At 35.6% G+C, this 16,746-nt stretch overlaps 1 protein-coding gene across 5 annotated transcripts in view; it reads right to left on the reverse strand.

Annotated features, from left to right (window-relative positions):
* The window catches only part of LOC131035207 (outer envelope pore protein 16, chloroplastic), an 87,557-nt gene extending 72,753 nt beyond the window's left edge, over positions 1 to 14,804 (reverse strand). For 2 of the 5 annotated variants that reach the window (XM_057966852.2, XM_059221407.1), the window contains exons 1-3: positions 14,647 to 14,804; positions 11,481 to 11,607; positions 10,716 to 10,767 (exon numbers count right to left, since the gene is read on the reverse strand). In XM_057966852.2, the coding sequence (XP_057822835.1) occupies positions 10,716 to 10,767; positions 11,481 to 11,594 (166 nt within the window). In that variant the 5' untranslated portion in view covers positions 11,595 to 11,607; positions 14,647 to 14,804. Of the gene's footprint in view, positions 1 to 10,715; positions 10,768 to 11,480; positions 11,608 to 14,503; positions 14,627 to 14,646 lie in introns of those variants that run through there. The other 3 variants (XM_059221408.1, XM_057966853.2, XM_059221409.1) reach the window with 3 other exon arrangements.
* Between the last annotated feature and the right edge of the window lie 1,942 nt (positions 14,805 to 16,746).

Consider the following 16,746-nt stretch of genomic DNA (forward strand, 5'->3'; position numbering starts at 1 on the left):
AAGATTGGTCCAATCCATCAATTAAACTAGCCATCTTGAAGGCTTTGTTACTTGTTATTCTTACATTATCTTGATTGCATGTAAGATCTTATTTATACTATGAACAAATCCTTTTGTGCACTTAAAACATTTGCTTAAGAAACGCAAGTATTCCCTATTAGGATATTTCATGTAGGAATGTATCATGGTATAATCTTGTGACACTAATCCATGGTACCTCTAGTCATATGCTACTCCCTCTAGATGCATTGTGGCAAACTATATAGCCTTAACCTCCTCCATGGGTTTAAGTGATAAGAATGTAATCTAATTTATGCACCCATGATCTGGCACTTGTCTTTCCACTTCCATCAAAAGTAGGTAAAGGAACCTTGCTCAAGGCTTCCTTGTATTCCTTGGGTTGAGAGTGCCTTGTCTCGTTTGCCTTCTAGGCCCTCTATCTTGCCTTTCCAATCTGAATCTAGCCTTATCTTTTCGCTGATTTATGAAGTGATTCAGATTTATTAATCCCCTAACTTGATCGGGGAGTGCCATATAATCATCATAAGCAGCCATTTCATCATCCGTGATATGCGTCTCTTCAAGATCTTCCTTTAAGACCACCTTCCTCTTCATTTCTTCTTGGCAAAAAGGTAGGGCGAAGTGGCTGATCAGACCTAGTATTTGCTGTCCTAACAATTTAGAGGCTACTTCAGCAAGGTTTTCACGTCCTATTTCACTACCTTCATCGTCTTGATTCCTTACATGCGGCTGTTGGATCCTCAGATTACCAATTGCATTCAGAAGTTGTTGTTGTGACAACATAAAGGTTTGCATCATTTGTTGCTACTGCTGGGCCATTTGAGCCAGTACATCTTGTATATTGGGTTGACCATTTCCATCCTCATTCTGTTGTTTTGCCATATTGCCTGGTTGGAACAAGGGTTCTTGTTCTGCTTCTTCCTCTTCTGGTTGTCCTGCTCTTCGTCTGGTGTAGTATCTGTGAGGACCAACCTCTCTAGGGATCATAGAGACAATCAAGGTGATATCAAACCCTCATACAATTATGAACTCTGACATGCAACTGATACCGCACAGGCTGGCAGGATCACTGCGCTCTGATACCACTGAAATATCCCTTCTTTGATAATTAACGAAGTTTGAGAAATTGTTTTGATTGTACACTAGAGATTTATTTTGTGGCATGAATATTATTGTATATGCATTGATAAAATTTGCAATGAAAAATATTATAATCTAATCTTCTCAAGTATTATTATAATATTACTGAAATAGGAGGATTCAATAATTATTAAAGTATACATTTATTGCTGCAAATAATCAGAAATACAGAACATTACAGGCGGCTCATACCCGTATTGCCTTCAACTCGAATCTTGCACCCATAATTGAAGGCTGCAATCTTCAATAGGATCGCCCTCCAAGATTATCCCAGCAACTGTAAAAGGCTGCGCTATTTGTGAATGGCTCCCAACATGCCTGTAACTCCAGCTATGGCTGTGAATGGAGTCTATAAATGATCGCTTTCTGTTATCTCAATATGGATCTGTGAATATATTCGCCTATCTGCAAGGATAATACCCTGCGATGTCCTTTGTCTATACAAATTTGAAGCTACGATTTCACCGAATTGACAATGTATGCAGAAATTTGGATGCTACGATTTCACCAAATTGACAATGTATTCAGCAATTCAATGGCCTGGGGTATCATCCAAAGATTCCAAACCATTCAGCCACCAGGGGTTTTGTCCTGGGTTGATTCCTCAAGCTTCGATGCTCAAAGAGAAAGACGGTTGCAAAAATCAAATGAATAATCCCGAATGCCCATTCATCCCAATCGATACCTATCTCTTGATTATTATCGATTCTTGTCTCTTGATTAAATACTTCGACTTAGGCTTATGTTAAGCCTTTCAAATTATTAAATTACCCACATAATAAGTCACCCAGGACATAATAATACTCTAACTTAGGCTTATGATAAATAAATCACCTAAGTGATATTAGGCACCCTCATGTTAATAATAAAGTGGGCCTAGATAATAAATAAATATGAATAACTTATGAACTTAAGACGTGAGGTCCATTCATATTTGAGTATCCTCCATAATATTTCGCCTTAGCCTATGGGAATAAAAATAGGCTAATTAGTTAATGATGTACTTGGTGGAAGGGGACATTACATCCACTTTCTTACCCTGGTCTGCAACCACTAGAAAATAGCCTTCCGCAACAAATGCATGTCATTATCTTGGATTACACTCTTGAAGAAGACAAGAATTAAATAACTTCCATATCTTTCATCATCAACCCCATTCCCTTCAAAATCAATATGATCAACTAAAAGAAGCCATAGATAACATAAAAATACAACAGATTTGTGGCTCATTATTAAAGGGAAATCCTAAGATTCCTAACAATAGATCAGTTTGAAATATGAGAATGGCTTGGTCCAAACTCTAAAAGAAAAGAAACAATTTCACCCCTTCATCAATTGCCTTTATGCTAAAAATGGATAACAGGTTTAACTTGACAAATATTGTGGATCTCAATATAGCAAAGCAATGGACCATTCCTTACAGATTCTGATTTCCTAGAATGATAATATTCCCAAAAAACACTTGGGAATGATCCCTTGAAAACTAATTAAAATTGAAATTGCATGGTGCCTCTTTTTCTAATGCAAGACCTACCATAACAAGAGAAATTATCAGAAAACCATGAAAACTAATTCATGATGGCCAATCAAAGAGCTATAGGAAAGCAAACAAATCTGGTAGAAGAATAAAAAGCAACCAAGTTGGTAGTTGAAGGAAACTCAAATCTAACAGTCAAACAAATCAAGAATACTCAAAAAGATGAATGGAGCCCTAACTGGAAAAGTGAAAACATAATAAATTACGTTGGCCCAGCTTCAAAGTTACCTAATTACGCAATAAAAGTGAGATAAAAAACGGATTACAGATGCTCTAGAAAAAATGGCCATCATCCTTGATACAAATGATAGCATTGGTCAGGTCAGCAACATATATGTGTGGTGGTTGAACAACAATCCAAGTTCAGCTCTCAGTTTAAATATGCATTCTTTGTTTTTTTTGGTTTTTGTTCTCTGTTTTCAAATGGGTTTTAATTTTCATCCAACACAATCCTCTTGAGACAACTTGTGAAGGTGCAAGAAGGCTTTCTCACATTATTATCAACCAATCTTACTCCATCTGGAAGCAATGCAATAGTGAAGGGGCAGCAAATGATTATAAATGACATTTGGTGGATATGTGAAATATCTTCTTAGTTTCACCAAGCTCATTATGAGCATTATCCAAGTTCAGCTCTCGGTTTAAATATGCATTCTTCTTTGATTTTTTATTTTTTATTTGTAATGTCCCCTTTTCTAGGTGACATGAGATGAGCAGGGGTTGACCTACCATTCGAGTTCCCGTAGGTCAATGACATGGTTAGGGGACTCATTCTGAGGGTCATGGAGCTTTGCAGGGGCTCTGTGAGCCATTTTGGACCTTCAGACGACAGTTCCTATTTTTTAGGGAGAACTAGCAGTTGACTGAATCACCACCTGGGGGACCAAGGAGTAGAGCAGGATCCTTTTGAGCAGTTACAAGTGTTTGGAGAGAGGTTCCTACTTTTTAGGGCGATTCCCTACTTTTTAGGAGGTTGTGGCAGTTTCCATATTTGAGATTCCATGGGACCATACCATGGTTTCAATTTCAAGAAGATTGGGTGTGTTTCCTAGTTTCTAGGAGTATCCCTAGATTTTAGGGATGGGACTGCAAGTTGGTCCATCTTGTCCGGCATCAAACACAGACAGGTGACGAAGTCAGATTCATGTTTGGTTGGTTATTTTGGGCTATTATTGGATCTAAGGAAAAAATTTAATATATTTAAATATTTCCTAAGTTAGCGATTAAATAAATTAAAATAAGGCTATGTATATAGCCATTTCGGAGTAATAAGGGGTTTTTGGCTTCATCTAGTTTGATATGCCTATGTGTTATAGCTGGTTGGAAAGGTCTTGAACTTTGCTACATGATTCTCACCTCCCGGAGTCTTTTTGGATGCTTGAAGCTATTTATTCGAAATAAAGTGATATTTTTCTATAGTTTGGCGCCATAATTGGGAAAGTGTCACTTTAATTATAAAGTGCAAGCTTTATTATTCTTTAGGGTTCGACTTGCAAAGGGAAAGGAGTTATAAGGAGATGAAAACCTAATTGATAGCATCTTTGATCATTTTGAAACTTGCGAATTTGGGAATTGCTCTGGAAGAGTGATTTTGGTTTGGGACGTAGCCCTCAGCAGGAGTTGACAATGGATTTATCCAGGATTGCACAGAGATTGTCAGAGGTAGAAGACACATCTTCTTGGCCTGAAGATTCAGCGTGCATATTGCAAATTTGGGAATTGCTCTGGAAGAGTGATTTTGATCTGCGACGTAGCCCTCAGCAGGAGTTGACAATGGATTTATCCAGGATTGCACAGAGATTGTCAGAGGTAGAAGACACATCTTCTTGGCCTGAAGATTTAGCATGCATATTGGGGGTTTCAATAGGGCGACTAGTCTATTTCAGTTGGCACGTGATTTGCAGCAGCTTCCGCGCCTCCTTTGCAACCACACCTTGTTTGTATGTTGGCTTGAAGGGTGGCTTGAAGGCTTGTATGTTGGCTTGAAGGGTGGCTTGAAGGCTTGTATTCGGCTTATTTGGTCTTCCTTGTTCGTTGCCAGTAATATTCCTCCATCTGGCATCAATCCAGATTGAGAACAACTCCAAATAAATGTATGGATTCTTGCTGAATACAAAACTAGGTTATTTGCCTATTATGATTTGCAATGTTTTCAGATTGCTTAAGTGTTCTTACATATGAACATTGTTTACTGTTTTATTAACATTGTTTACTGTTTTATTTCACAAGACAACTTGTGAAGGTGCAAGAAGGCTTTCTCGCATTATTATCAACCAATCTTAGTCCATCTCGAGGCAATGCAATAGTGAAAGGGCAGCAAATGTAAAGCAAATGATCATAAATGACACTTGGTGGATATGTGAAATATCTTCTTAGTTTCACCGAGCTCATTATGAGCATTATCTACTTCACTAACATGGATAAGCCATGCCTGGTAGAGGTTTACAATGGCATCAACTCAATGATTGAAAAGATGAAGTCCATGATACATGCAAAAAAGCAAGATCCTAAAGAAACATTTTTCAAAGAGGTGTGATCAATTTGTGTTGAGCATTGGAACAAAATGACCAGCCCACTCCATCTTACCTTTGAATTGACTCCCAAATATTACAGCGAAGAGATCCTTGCTATGCCAACAAAGGTGCCACCAAATCGTGATGTAGAAGTCAACAGAGGGTTTAGGAAACAATTGTGAGTGAGTTTGCTGATTTTCCTTGATCCTTATATGGAGGATGCAATTGTGATCGAGTTTGCTGATTTTGCAGCCTCCAAAACGTCAAAGATGCTCATTCTTGGTGGCACCTCAATGACCATCATTCTTGGTGGCACCTCAATGACCATCATTCTTGGTGGCACCTCAATGACCATCAATTGCCACACCTCCAAATTCTTGAAATCAAACTTTTGTCACAAGTTTTGTTAGATCCCGAAATCGCTGCCCACTCTTAGCGGTATCAATGCCCTTCAAGGCCAAGGTTGTTCGTTCCTAAAGGCGAATATATCAATTCATCAATAGAGCATGGGTGACAAGAGCTAAGAGTGGGTAAATCTCTCCTTCACTCCAAGCTCAGCTAGACCCAAGAGAAGCTTCCATAGAGGAATTCTTAACAAGATTAATCACCACTCAAGATGAACAAGTTGAAAGTGCTACAATAGTACCCGATGTACACTTTATCCCAAAGGCTATCACTAGACCAAAGACTAATGCTGCACATAAGATCTCATACCAAGCTGATAAGGGCATTATTGTACAACTCCAAATATGCAAAACATGATTCTCCATGATAAGAACTCACTACAAATGTTTTCCCTTGTTGAAGTACTAAACCAGGAAGTGCATACAAACTAATTTCGCACTCCTAATCTACTAATGAAAGATGTGTTCGGTTTGGACATATGGTGGATCACAACTTCCACGACTAGTACCTAATCCATTGGGTTACAAAGTCGCAACATACCATGAGAGACAACATATTGAAAGAATAAAAGAATGAGTTGTGCAAATACATACACCACAAATAATGATATCAAATAGAAACAACCATACTTAGTTATTCAATCCATATGTAATAGAAACAACCATACTTAGTTATTCAATCCATATGTAATAGAAACAACCCCTACAAAGCTTGCAAGGGCTTAGAATGCTATCTGCATTTATCCAATACCTATTACAATTGTACCAGCAAATGTGGCAAGAGGGAACCTAAACATAGAATTCCCCAAATATCTAAAGTGGAGCCATGGAGACATTCAATTACAAAAACCATTCATTTTACAATGACCTCATGATTTATAAAAGATGTTGCTCTAATGGCAACTAGGAACCTAAACATAGAATTCCCCAAATATCTACAAATGGAGCCATGGAGACATATTCAACTACAAAAACCATTTATTTTACAATCACCTCGGGATTTTGAAAGACCTTATTCTAATGGCAACTAAATTTGTAGGAGTTGAAACCCTAGAAGCTCCTTTGCATTTTAAATCACATGGAAAAGAGAAATGACTAACATCGGTTCAAAAAACTGATCTAGTATTTCTAGTTCTTTCTCTAGTCATTGAAACCTTGCAGGAATTCGATAGAGAACTGGACATCACTAATGTGGCATGTAAAGCAAGTAAAGATTTGTCAAATGGATGACTTAGAGAAAGCACGAGCACAATTGGGTGTTGGAGCTCAACAATTGCATTAATGGCAATACGGTCGCCTTCATCCTCCATTGAATTTGCATTTGAATATGTTCCCTTAAGATAAAAATGGTTTTTGGGAAAGAAAATCTCGGTTGGGGTAGTTGTAGGATCAAACTAGGCCATTAATGGCATTTGAATATGTTCCCTTAAGATAAAAATGGTTTTTGGGAAAGAAAATCTCGGTTGGGGTAGTTGTAGGATCAAACTAGGCCATTAATGGCATCCTAATAGGATCTGACAAGTGCAAGAAGCAATCTAGAAGAAATGCAAAAGTTTGAAGCAAAAGGGGATGTGACATTGGGAAATGGAAGGTTTTGATGAGAGATGTGATGTACAAGTCGAGAACTAGATGTCCAGAAATTAGGTGGACACATGGCAAAAGGCACATTTGTGAGAATATGATGTGGAAGTGGATGTCAAGACAAGACATTGGAATGTAAGCTTAGAAGTCCATAGGAAAGGATAGGAGGGGATCGTAGGAGAAAGGAGAGGAACAATAGATGTGGAGTTTTGATGCAAAACTAGAGGTGGGAAGTGGATGGGGGGCAAAAATCTAGAAATCCAACAAAACTCGACAATTGGATGCAAATGAATGAAATGAGGGTGCAAGAAAATGATGCAAAACTAGACAAGGAAACTGGAGGAAATAGATGAGAAAAGGAAGAAGTTCTATTCCACTTCAAAAGTCCACAGAGGAGAAATAATTGGGAGGAGAAATAATTGGGAGGAGAAATAATTGGGGGTTGCAGGGGTGTGGAAAAGGAAGGGAGATATGCAAAGCTGAAAAATAGGAACATGCATGGAAACCTTGTGGAAGTGGATATGAGGACTAGAGGGGAGACAAACATTCGATTATGCATCAAAACCCCACAAAAGAAGGATATGAAGAAAAACCAAAATAAGGGACCAATAGACTTTGTGGAAAATCTATGCGGGAATGGATGTCGACGCCAAATATTGAACTAGCAAGAAATGTTTGATAGTCCATTAAAAGTCCGCAACTTTGCAAAAACTTAAGAAAATGAACAAAACCCCCCAAACTTACAAGTTTTGGGTATTTTTAAAATTTCCAACAACTAATAGGTATATGGAGGATACTTACAAGTTTTGGGTATTTTTAAAATTTCCAACAACTAATAGGTATATGGAGGATGATGAGGAATCATTTATATTCAAACTTGACCAAGGGAGACCTATTCGAAGTTTTCTTAGATTTGTTATATATGATCGGAAAAATGAGGCCAAGGACTTGTACCAAGCAAATTTTGGCACTTGAAAGTTGGGCACCAACAAGTTCAATAATTTCGAATTTTGATTTACAATTTATTGATTTAATAGCCCTAACTAAAACTCACTTTGCTTCAAAAGGTTGCTAGTTGTTCTTCGTCTAAATAGAATTGGAATACACACTCCTCCATCCACTCAATGAAGTGCAATCAATTGGCACCAAGCAAAGCAAAGGGGCTAGTTTACATGCATTCCAACTTGTGCCTCTTACAAAAGATGAATACAAAAAAAGGGCAACATGGGATGTAGACCCAAAGTGAACTAACTAGGATCTTTCTTCTATTGCATGAGCAACAATGGGATTCCATGTGGTTCTCCTAATCTATTTGCATTATCTAATGTTGATGATGATGACGACGATGATAATGGTCTTGGTCTTAATGATGACACATATGATGTTGATTACTAATTGTATTACTATTATCTTAATAGTAAAGAAATATCATCTATCATGAGTATGACATGCAAAGTTTGATAAACCGATATCAAATTAGGATATTGTATTTCCAATTCTGAAATTTGTAATTGTTTTGTTTAGCATATGCATGATATATGGTATTCTATTCTTAATTATGTTTATAGTGCAAAATATATATATGATTTTTACTTCTTTTTTTATGGACATAACTACCCCCACCTCCCCCCTTCCACCCCACCCCACCCAAAAAAACAAATGTCATACTAATGTATCATACTTGTACACATACTCAATCAGCAACTTAGGGCACTAGCAATGACTACAATGGTCAAATTTGAGTAACTAGCTTGTAAAAATTTGCAAGATGGTAGGGAGACAAGGTGAAATAGCTTCAATCTATTGAAAGTTTCCAACATTGGGTTTCTAAAGAGAAAATTTGTGTTAATCTCTATTTTCATGTGTGATTGAGCTATTTGTTTACCTACTTTTCTTCTCTGCAAGTACTTCACTAATTTAGGTACTTAAGTCAGCAAAAAGTGACATATTTAGCTATTTACAAGCATAGTACATGTTCATAACATAAAACAAAATTATTTTCATCTCAAGCATAGTACATGCATCGTACTTGTACATATACTTGATCAGCAACCTAGGGTGAATATTCAAATGGTCAAATTTGAGTAACTAGCTTGTAAAAAATTTCAAGATAGTAAGGGATACAGGTGAAGTAGCTTCACTCTTATTGAGAGTTTCCAACAATGGGCTTCTAAAGAGAAAACTCATGTATTAATATCTATTTTCATGTGTGATTGAGCTATATGTTTCCCTACTTTTCTTCTCTAGTACTTCACTAATTTAAGTGCTTAACTCAACTAAAAGTGACATGCTTAGCTAATTACAAGCGTAGTACATGTTCATAACATAAAACAAAATTAGTTTTCATCTCAAATAAAGTAAATAATTAAAATACTTTGTTTCACTGATGGTCTTGTCGAATAAAGAAGGGGTGAAACCTGATAAATACACATTGTAGGCATTTATATGAGCATGTGCACAAGTGAAAAGCTGGTCTATGGTGTAGATGGCAGCCATTGGGCCATGGCCAGCATCAATTTGCAGCCTAATGCATGTTATTTTCAATTGCATTGAACAATGGATTGGCACATAAGGAAAAATAAATCCATTTGTAAATCATTCATTGGAATATCGGAATATCCACATCAATCACAGATCAATTTTCTCACCAACATGGTCCCAAAGATGGATACACACTTGGAAATATCATTGTGCTCAGTCATTTTTATTTAGATCCCCAAATATCAGTTCTAACTTTGCCTGCTTCATAGAACTTGACAAGCAAAAATATATAAATATTTAATATAATCTTAGAAAAATTCATTTGTTTATACTGAAGCCTAATTCATTACAAAAACTGACATTCCAAGATGCTTCTGTTCCATGAGTAGGAATTGATACTGCTCATTTACTGCTAGGTTGCGACTTCCTTTCAAATAAACCATACAAGATGAAAGGCAAAGCATTAACCAGAAAACTAAAACATAGTTATTCAAAATGGAAATGGCTGTGCAACCACATAATAAGCAAGTTATATAAGAAGCAAGTTATATAAGGGACACATGTTAAGCTGTGCCTTTTTCCTTTTATATAACTTGCTTTTTATGTGGCTGCATATCCAGTTCCATTCAAAACCTACATGAGCCGTCTATGAAGAAAAGATTCTGTTAAGAGTTAAGGTGATCTTCCTCGTAGCAAGAAGTTAATTTACTGCTAGGTTGTGACTTCCTTTCAAATAAACCATACAAGATGAAAGACAAAACATTAAGCAGAAAACTAAAACATAGTTATTCAAAATGGAAATGGCTATGCAGCCACATAAAAAGCAAGTTATATAAAGGGGCACATGTTAAGATGTGCCTTTTTCCTTTTATATAACTTGCTTTTTATGTGGCTGCATAGCCACTTCCATTCAAAACCTACATGAGCCGTCTATGAAGAAAAGATTCTGTTAAGGAGTTAAGGTGATCTGCCTCGTAGCAAGAGGAAATACTGCCACAAGCAAAACAAGAAATGTCAAAGAGAAAGGATATGTTTTACCTTTGCGCAAAGCATCATAAGTCTCCTCTGCAATCACACGGGAAGCACCCACCTGCCAATCCATGGGCAGCCACATTATGCTTTTTCCAACAGTGTACATGATTGCAATAGACTGGAAACTAGTCTACAAGAATTAGAAAATAATTGACTATGCAAGGGTATGCAAAAAGTTGTGCCTGGTAATTTGTGATGAACCATACATCATGTCAAGTTTCCACAATACTATTATGTTCACTAATCTGAAATGATTATATGGCTATATCTTCATCTTGGACAATGCTACAAAATTTAAAATAGTAATAATATGTATGAAAAAATTAACATTCACTATCAATGTTTCTCCTGACTTAGGCTACCATAACAACCTACGGCTATATCCTCATCTTGGATAATGCTACAAAACATAAAATTTATTGTCATGATATGTCCAAAAAACCTCTCAATGTTTACCTTTAATATTACTCTAGACTTAGGCTACCAACAACCTTTAAATCTAGAGATGGTATTTCTTCAATCAATATTGCTTGGACACATATGATCCACATTAGTACCCACTTAGACATCTTTGCAAATATGTAAGTAATTAGATGAATCTAACGCTATTGCATGCATATTCATTGGAGTAAGAATTTTAAAAGAATAAGAGAAACCATCACAATGGCATGTGAATTTACAAAACAATAATATCTGAAATAAATCCTTGCTATCTAGTTTTAAATTTTAATCAATCTTTCTCAGGAAATAGACCAAGTAAGAAAGTAATACAGTTCCAATTGTCATAAATCCATCCACTGTTCGATTCAGCAAGGGATTACCCAAATCCACAAATACTCCCAAAGTAGGTGACTTCACATTAGCAGAAACCGTTCCATATGGCATCTTGCAGTATTTTCTGCAAACAAAAAGATTCAAAAATTCCCAACATCAACATTCATGAATACTAAATGTCAAGATGAATTCCTAAAGAGACTCAATAAAGTTTCCACACCAAATACAACAAAAAGAATGGAGTGAACACAAGCAATCTCAAAGCCAAAGTTCAAGTATAAACCCTGAACAACCTAAAACGCTTCTCCAATCAACAATGTGGCAAACTATGTCCATGAAAAGTCATAGGAAACCAACACTATAATAGTGAATAACTGAACCATAAACAATCACTCCAAATTCATTTATATAATATTTGTGATTTCCCCGGAGAGAATATTTTAATCCCATGAATGATGAAAAAGATAAATGTTTTAAGTTTTAACACCTCTTTCCAATTTAGAGCGTTGACATTTGAACTCAAAGTACTTATTTAAGAAAAGTAAAATGAAACAGCTCTTTTCCAATCATGTTTTGGGAGAAAAAAAGTAATAAGTGCCCAAAAAGTTACTTCATTTGACCGTGTTATGAGAATAATCTGACATCTAAAATTGTCATAAAAACTAGGTCACAAAATTATCACAGTTTACATAGAAAACAACAAATTAGGCACATAACAATCATGACTGCTATAATCCTGACCAGGTTCGTGCCACAATGAGCACTCTCCTAAGACAATGCAGTAGCAAGGATGTGGGCCCAACTTGATGAGGTTGGGCACAAGTACTGAGTGACTATTGATGGATCATATACATCTCTGGAATGGCTTCTAAGCCAAATGCAATTCTAAGCCTGGTAGTGGATTCTCCATGCATTAATAAGCCATTGGGTGTGAGTGCTTTACCAAACAATAATAATCGAAAATGAAAAATTATGATGCTGTTGGAAAGCAAAATCGAATGTTGATGAGAATGCAAATTTGCATTATATGTGTGTCAAAAACTAACTCAACCCCAACTGTCAATAGTCCTCAAAGAATTGAAACCGAGCAGAGTCAACTGAAACTCCTTGCCAGGTAATTCCCAAGCTTCATACCAATCATGAAATTTCATAATCAGTCTAGGTTACATATTTGAGTTACCATTGTTTTGGGGCAGACTTTTGCCACATACTAACTAAAGTCAGAAATTTCAGCTTGCCAAAAACCATTTCTATAGACAAAAATAGCTTTCAAAATTCAATCTAATGAGAAAAGTAGAGCAAAAACACGTGAAAATAGTTGCCCCTATGGGATTGCCAAAACCCACTTTAACTATTCATCTTCTAATCTTAATTCATCTAATAACTATTTTGCAATAAGCAGTAGCTGCATTAATAAAATTGTTGACAGTCTCAGATTCATTCTTAGGACCTGCTTGTGGCTGGTGACATATTCCACCACTAAGCCACTCACCCTTTCATGATGGAACTTCAAAATCATTCAACAAGTGCGCTTCAATTCCAGGATACTCCTTCAAGGTACTTTCATGTTGAGATGGGTCATAACAGCATATCCAAAATTTTGAACAGTCTAGAATTCAAACATAGAATCTACCCTCCTGTAAGCTTCTCTATCACTGAGATAATTGTCCTTTTACGATGGGATTCAAGTTATCCCTCGATATGTGCATTTATACAGAAATAGGAACAGAGTATATATGTATTTTATATGACAGAGTCAGTTGAAATATAGAAACAACAAAGAATTTGAACATTGGACCTACTCTCACTGATATAATTGCCCTTTACTGATGAAATTTAGCTCGTCACTGGATATGTGCATTTCTAAAGAAATAGGAAGAAGGCATATGTGTATTGTATATGAAAGAAGTAGTTGGAATATAGAAACACTTCATCATAGAATGTCCAGCTTATGAAAGTATTCGGGTCAAGTATATGACCTCAAGAGTAGATTCGATATTATGACATCTTTAAGAGGCAGGAATAAAGAATCTAGGGAAATTTCTGATCCAGGAGTGCTAAACTTCATATAAGCAGCATGAACCTTAAGTTCAGCCCCTCTTGATGCTTGAGACAACTATAGCATCTGTAGCCCCATGGACCACTGAACCTCTTGAACGTAACTAAAACTGGTTTAACAACCTTAGTGTAGATGTGTGGATTGCAATTTCCAATACGAATGGTGTGGAAACAATATACGTTTTACTATACTGTCTGAGAAGTATACTTCATAATAAGGGTAAGAGAAATCTTTTGAGAATTATGAAATAATAATACATCTTCCTTTGAATCCAAAAAAAAATCGATTCCATCCCACTTAAACGAAAGTTGAAAAAAATTGATTCCATCCCGCTTAAACGACAATTAAAAAATTGACCAGTCCATAAAGAGTGACGAGAATTTTTACAGAGCAGAGATTCAGATGTCAATTTAACTCCTAAAAGTTGCAAAGCTTGAATTGCTTCCAAAGGCAACTCTCACGTACAAAAACCATTGAGAACCCTGCTATAAGTGGATGCGTCACAGATCCCATCATAGTTGTAAACCCACGTAACTCTACTGTAGTTTAAAATAAAGCTGTGTACTTTAATAACCAAAGATAGATAAAATTTCCCATGATCTTTCTTTCATTGTAGATAATTTGACAGAGAATTTTTTTTTAAAAGCATACATGTAAGCATTCATCTTACCTGAAAGAATGCAAGCAAATGGGTACCAAGAAAATCAATGCAAAAGTTCGAGAAACCTCGGTAAATGCAAGTGGGCACTAATGCTAAGTGAGAATTCTAGTGTAGCTGTATGCATCCGAGATTCCATCATGGGTATAACCATAAATACATACTACTCTAGTTTAATTAAAATGCAGTAGGGTACTTAAAAAAAACCCAAAGAACTTAAAATTCCCAATCATATTTCGTAAATGGTAGCTAAATTGACAGGAAACGAAAGAAAATATGTAAGCATGACCTTAATCATCTTACCTAAACGGCTACAATCAAATGGGCAGCAAGAATGCCAATACCAAAAAATTGAAAAACCTAAAAAATGCAGGTGGATAATAAATGTAAGAGAATTTTCAAGTGTAAACTTTGTAAGCATGGCCAATCATGGCCAATCACCTTACCTTACCTGTAGGACTGCAATCAAATGGGCAGCGAGAAAAGCAATACGAAAAGATCAGAAAACTTAACAAAACGCGTGTAGTGATCAGTGCAAATGAGATACAAAATCAATATGACTTTGAGGAGCTGTGATAAATATACTGGAAATCGTATCTGCCAGCACAACGATCCGTTGATGTGAACGTTATGGGACGCGTGTTCGGAAGAACTCGGGACATGTGTTATAAATATCTATATAGAAATTAGATTTCCTCTGTAATTTTTTTATTATTTATATGGAATTGCGCTTAGTGATTAATGTTTAGCATCATAAAAGCCTTGTAAAAAGGGACACACCCTATTGGGGAAAGCAAAAGCAATGGTTTTTGAGCATGAGGGTACATTTTATATTGAGTGCAATCTGAATGTTATTATTGAAGTATGATTTCATTGTTAGTATGGTTCTTTGTATGAATGTTAATGAAGTATGACTTTATTGTTCATATGATTCTTTGTATGATTATTAGAAATTTGGTTATTTCTTTCTTATGTTTATAAGAATGTTAATGAAGTATGATTTCATTGTTCGTATGGTTCTTCATATGATCATTAGAAACTTGGTTCTTTCCTTCTCATGTTTATAAGAATGTTAATGAAGTATGATTTCATTGTTCGCATGGTTCTTCGTATGATCATTAGAAACTTGGTTCTTTCCTTCTCATGTTTATAAGAATGTTAATGAAGTATGATTTCATTGTTCATATAGTTCTTCGTATGATCATTAGAAACTTGGCTCTTTCCTTCTCATGTTTATAATAATGTTAATGAAATATGATTTCATTGTCGTATGGTTCATTGTATGATCATTAGAAACTTGGTTCTTTCCTTCTCATGTTTATCAGAATGTTAATGAAGTGTGATTTCATTGTTCGTATGGTTCTTTGTATGATCATTAGAAACTCGGTTCTTCCCTTCTCATATTTATAAGAATGTTGAAAGCATTTTGTTGTTCTAGAGAAAGCTTGCCCTTTTGTGAGACTTTAGGGGCTCAATTTGTTCGAAATGGTGTGTTGAATGATTGTAGTCAATCGAAGTTACAAAGCAAGCAAATGTAGAGGTACTCTAATTGTGGCTGTTGTCAAAGTATCAATTTATAAGCATATCTATTTCATTAATAGCAACATCATTTCCTCAATGGAGGGAGGATAAAAGTTGTATCTCCTCTATATTAGTGTGCTCTCTATGTATGATCTATCAAATTTAATTTGATTATCAATATTATTGTTTAATTTTAGTTATGTACGATCAGCATGCATGTATGGTAGGTTTGTTTGTTATTCTTTTGGTTTGTATGGTAGGTGTTAGTCATGCTTTCCTATTGGGTAATGATATCTTCCCTACATAAGCCAATTCCATCAAGAATCTTGTGAGAGTGCAAGTACAATAGATGCTCACTCCAATGAAACTCAAACATTTCATTATGTTAGAAGCAATTGAAGTGAAACATGGGGAGACTCAAACAATAGTTGGAATCTATATTTTGTTAACTTGTAGATTATGTCAAATTTTGAACAATTCTAGTTCCTCCTTACTTAATTTAGTGACAATTATTCCAATAATGATAGTTGAACCATATACCTTTCAATGAAACTTGAGGTATGTATAGTACATTTTTTAGTTGAAGATGCACAACACAAGGTTTTCCTATTGGCATTCAAAGAAACAAAGGAACAACTATATATGTTTAGTGATATTTTTAATGGCAACTGGCAAGTTTTTTGTGCATTGATATCATGATCAGCAATAGTCTTAGTTATGAACTTACAAAATATAATAGAAGTTGGCTTTTCTAGGTTAGTAATTTCATATATGCATTTTAAAATTTAGTGATAACATTCAAATTGATGCTCTACTTTTCTTGCATTCTTGAGAATGTATTTGAGCACCAAATGATGAGATGGGTGTAATAACCACCCTCAAATTTATTCATTTTGACAAAAGAAATATGAACATATATGCATCAACAAGATTATATTGTTGTCATAAAGTGTCGTTGCAAATAAATAGTATTGATACTTAAATGATACAAAATAGCACTAATAAGTCACTTTCCTAAAGCTCAA

Source organism: Cryptomeria japonica, chromosome 5 (assembly GCF_030272615.1).
Source record: "Cryptomeria japonica chromosome 5, Sugi_1.0, whole genome shotgun sequence".
Taxonomy (NCBI): domain Eukaryota; kingdom Viridiplantae; phylum Streptophyta; class Pinopsida; order Cupressales; family Cupressaceae; genus Cryptomeria; species Cryptomeria japonica.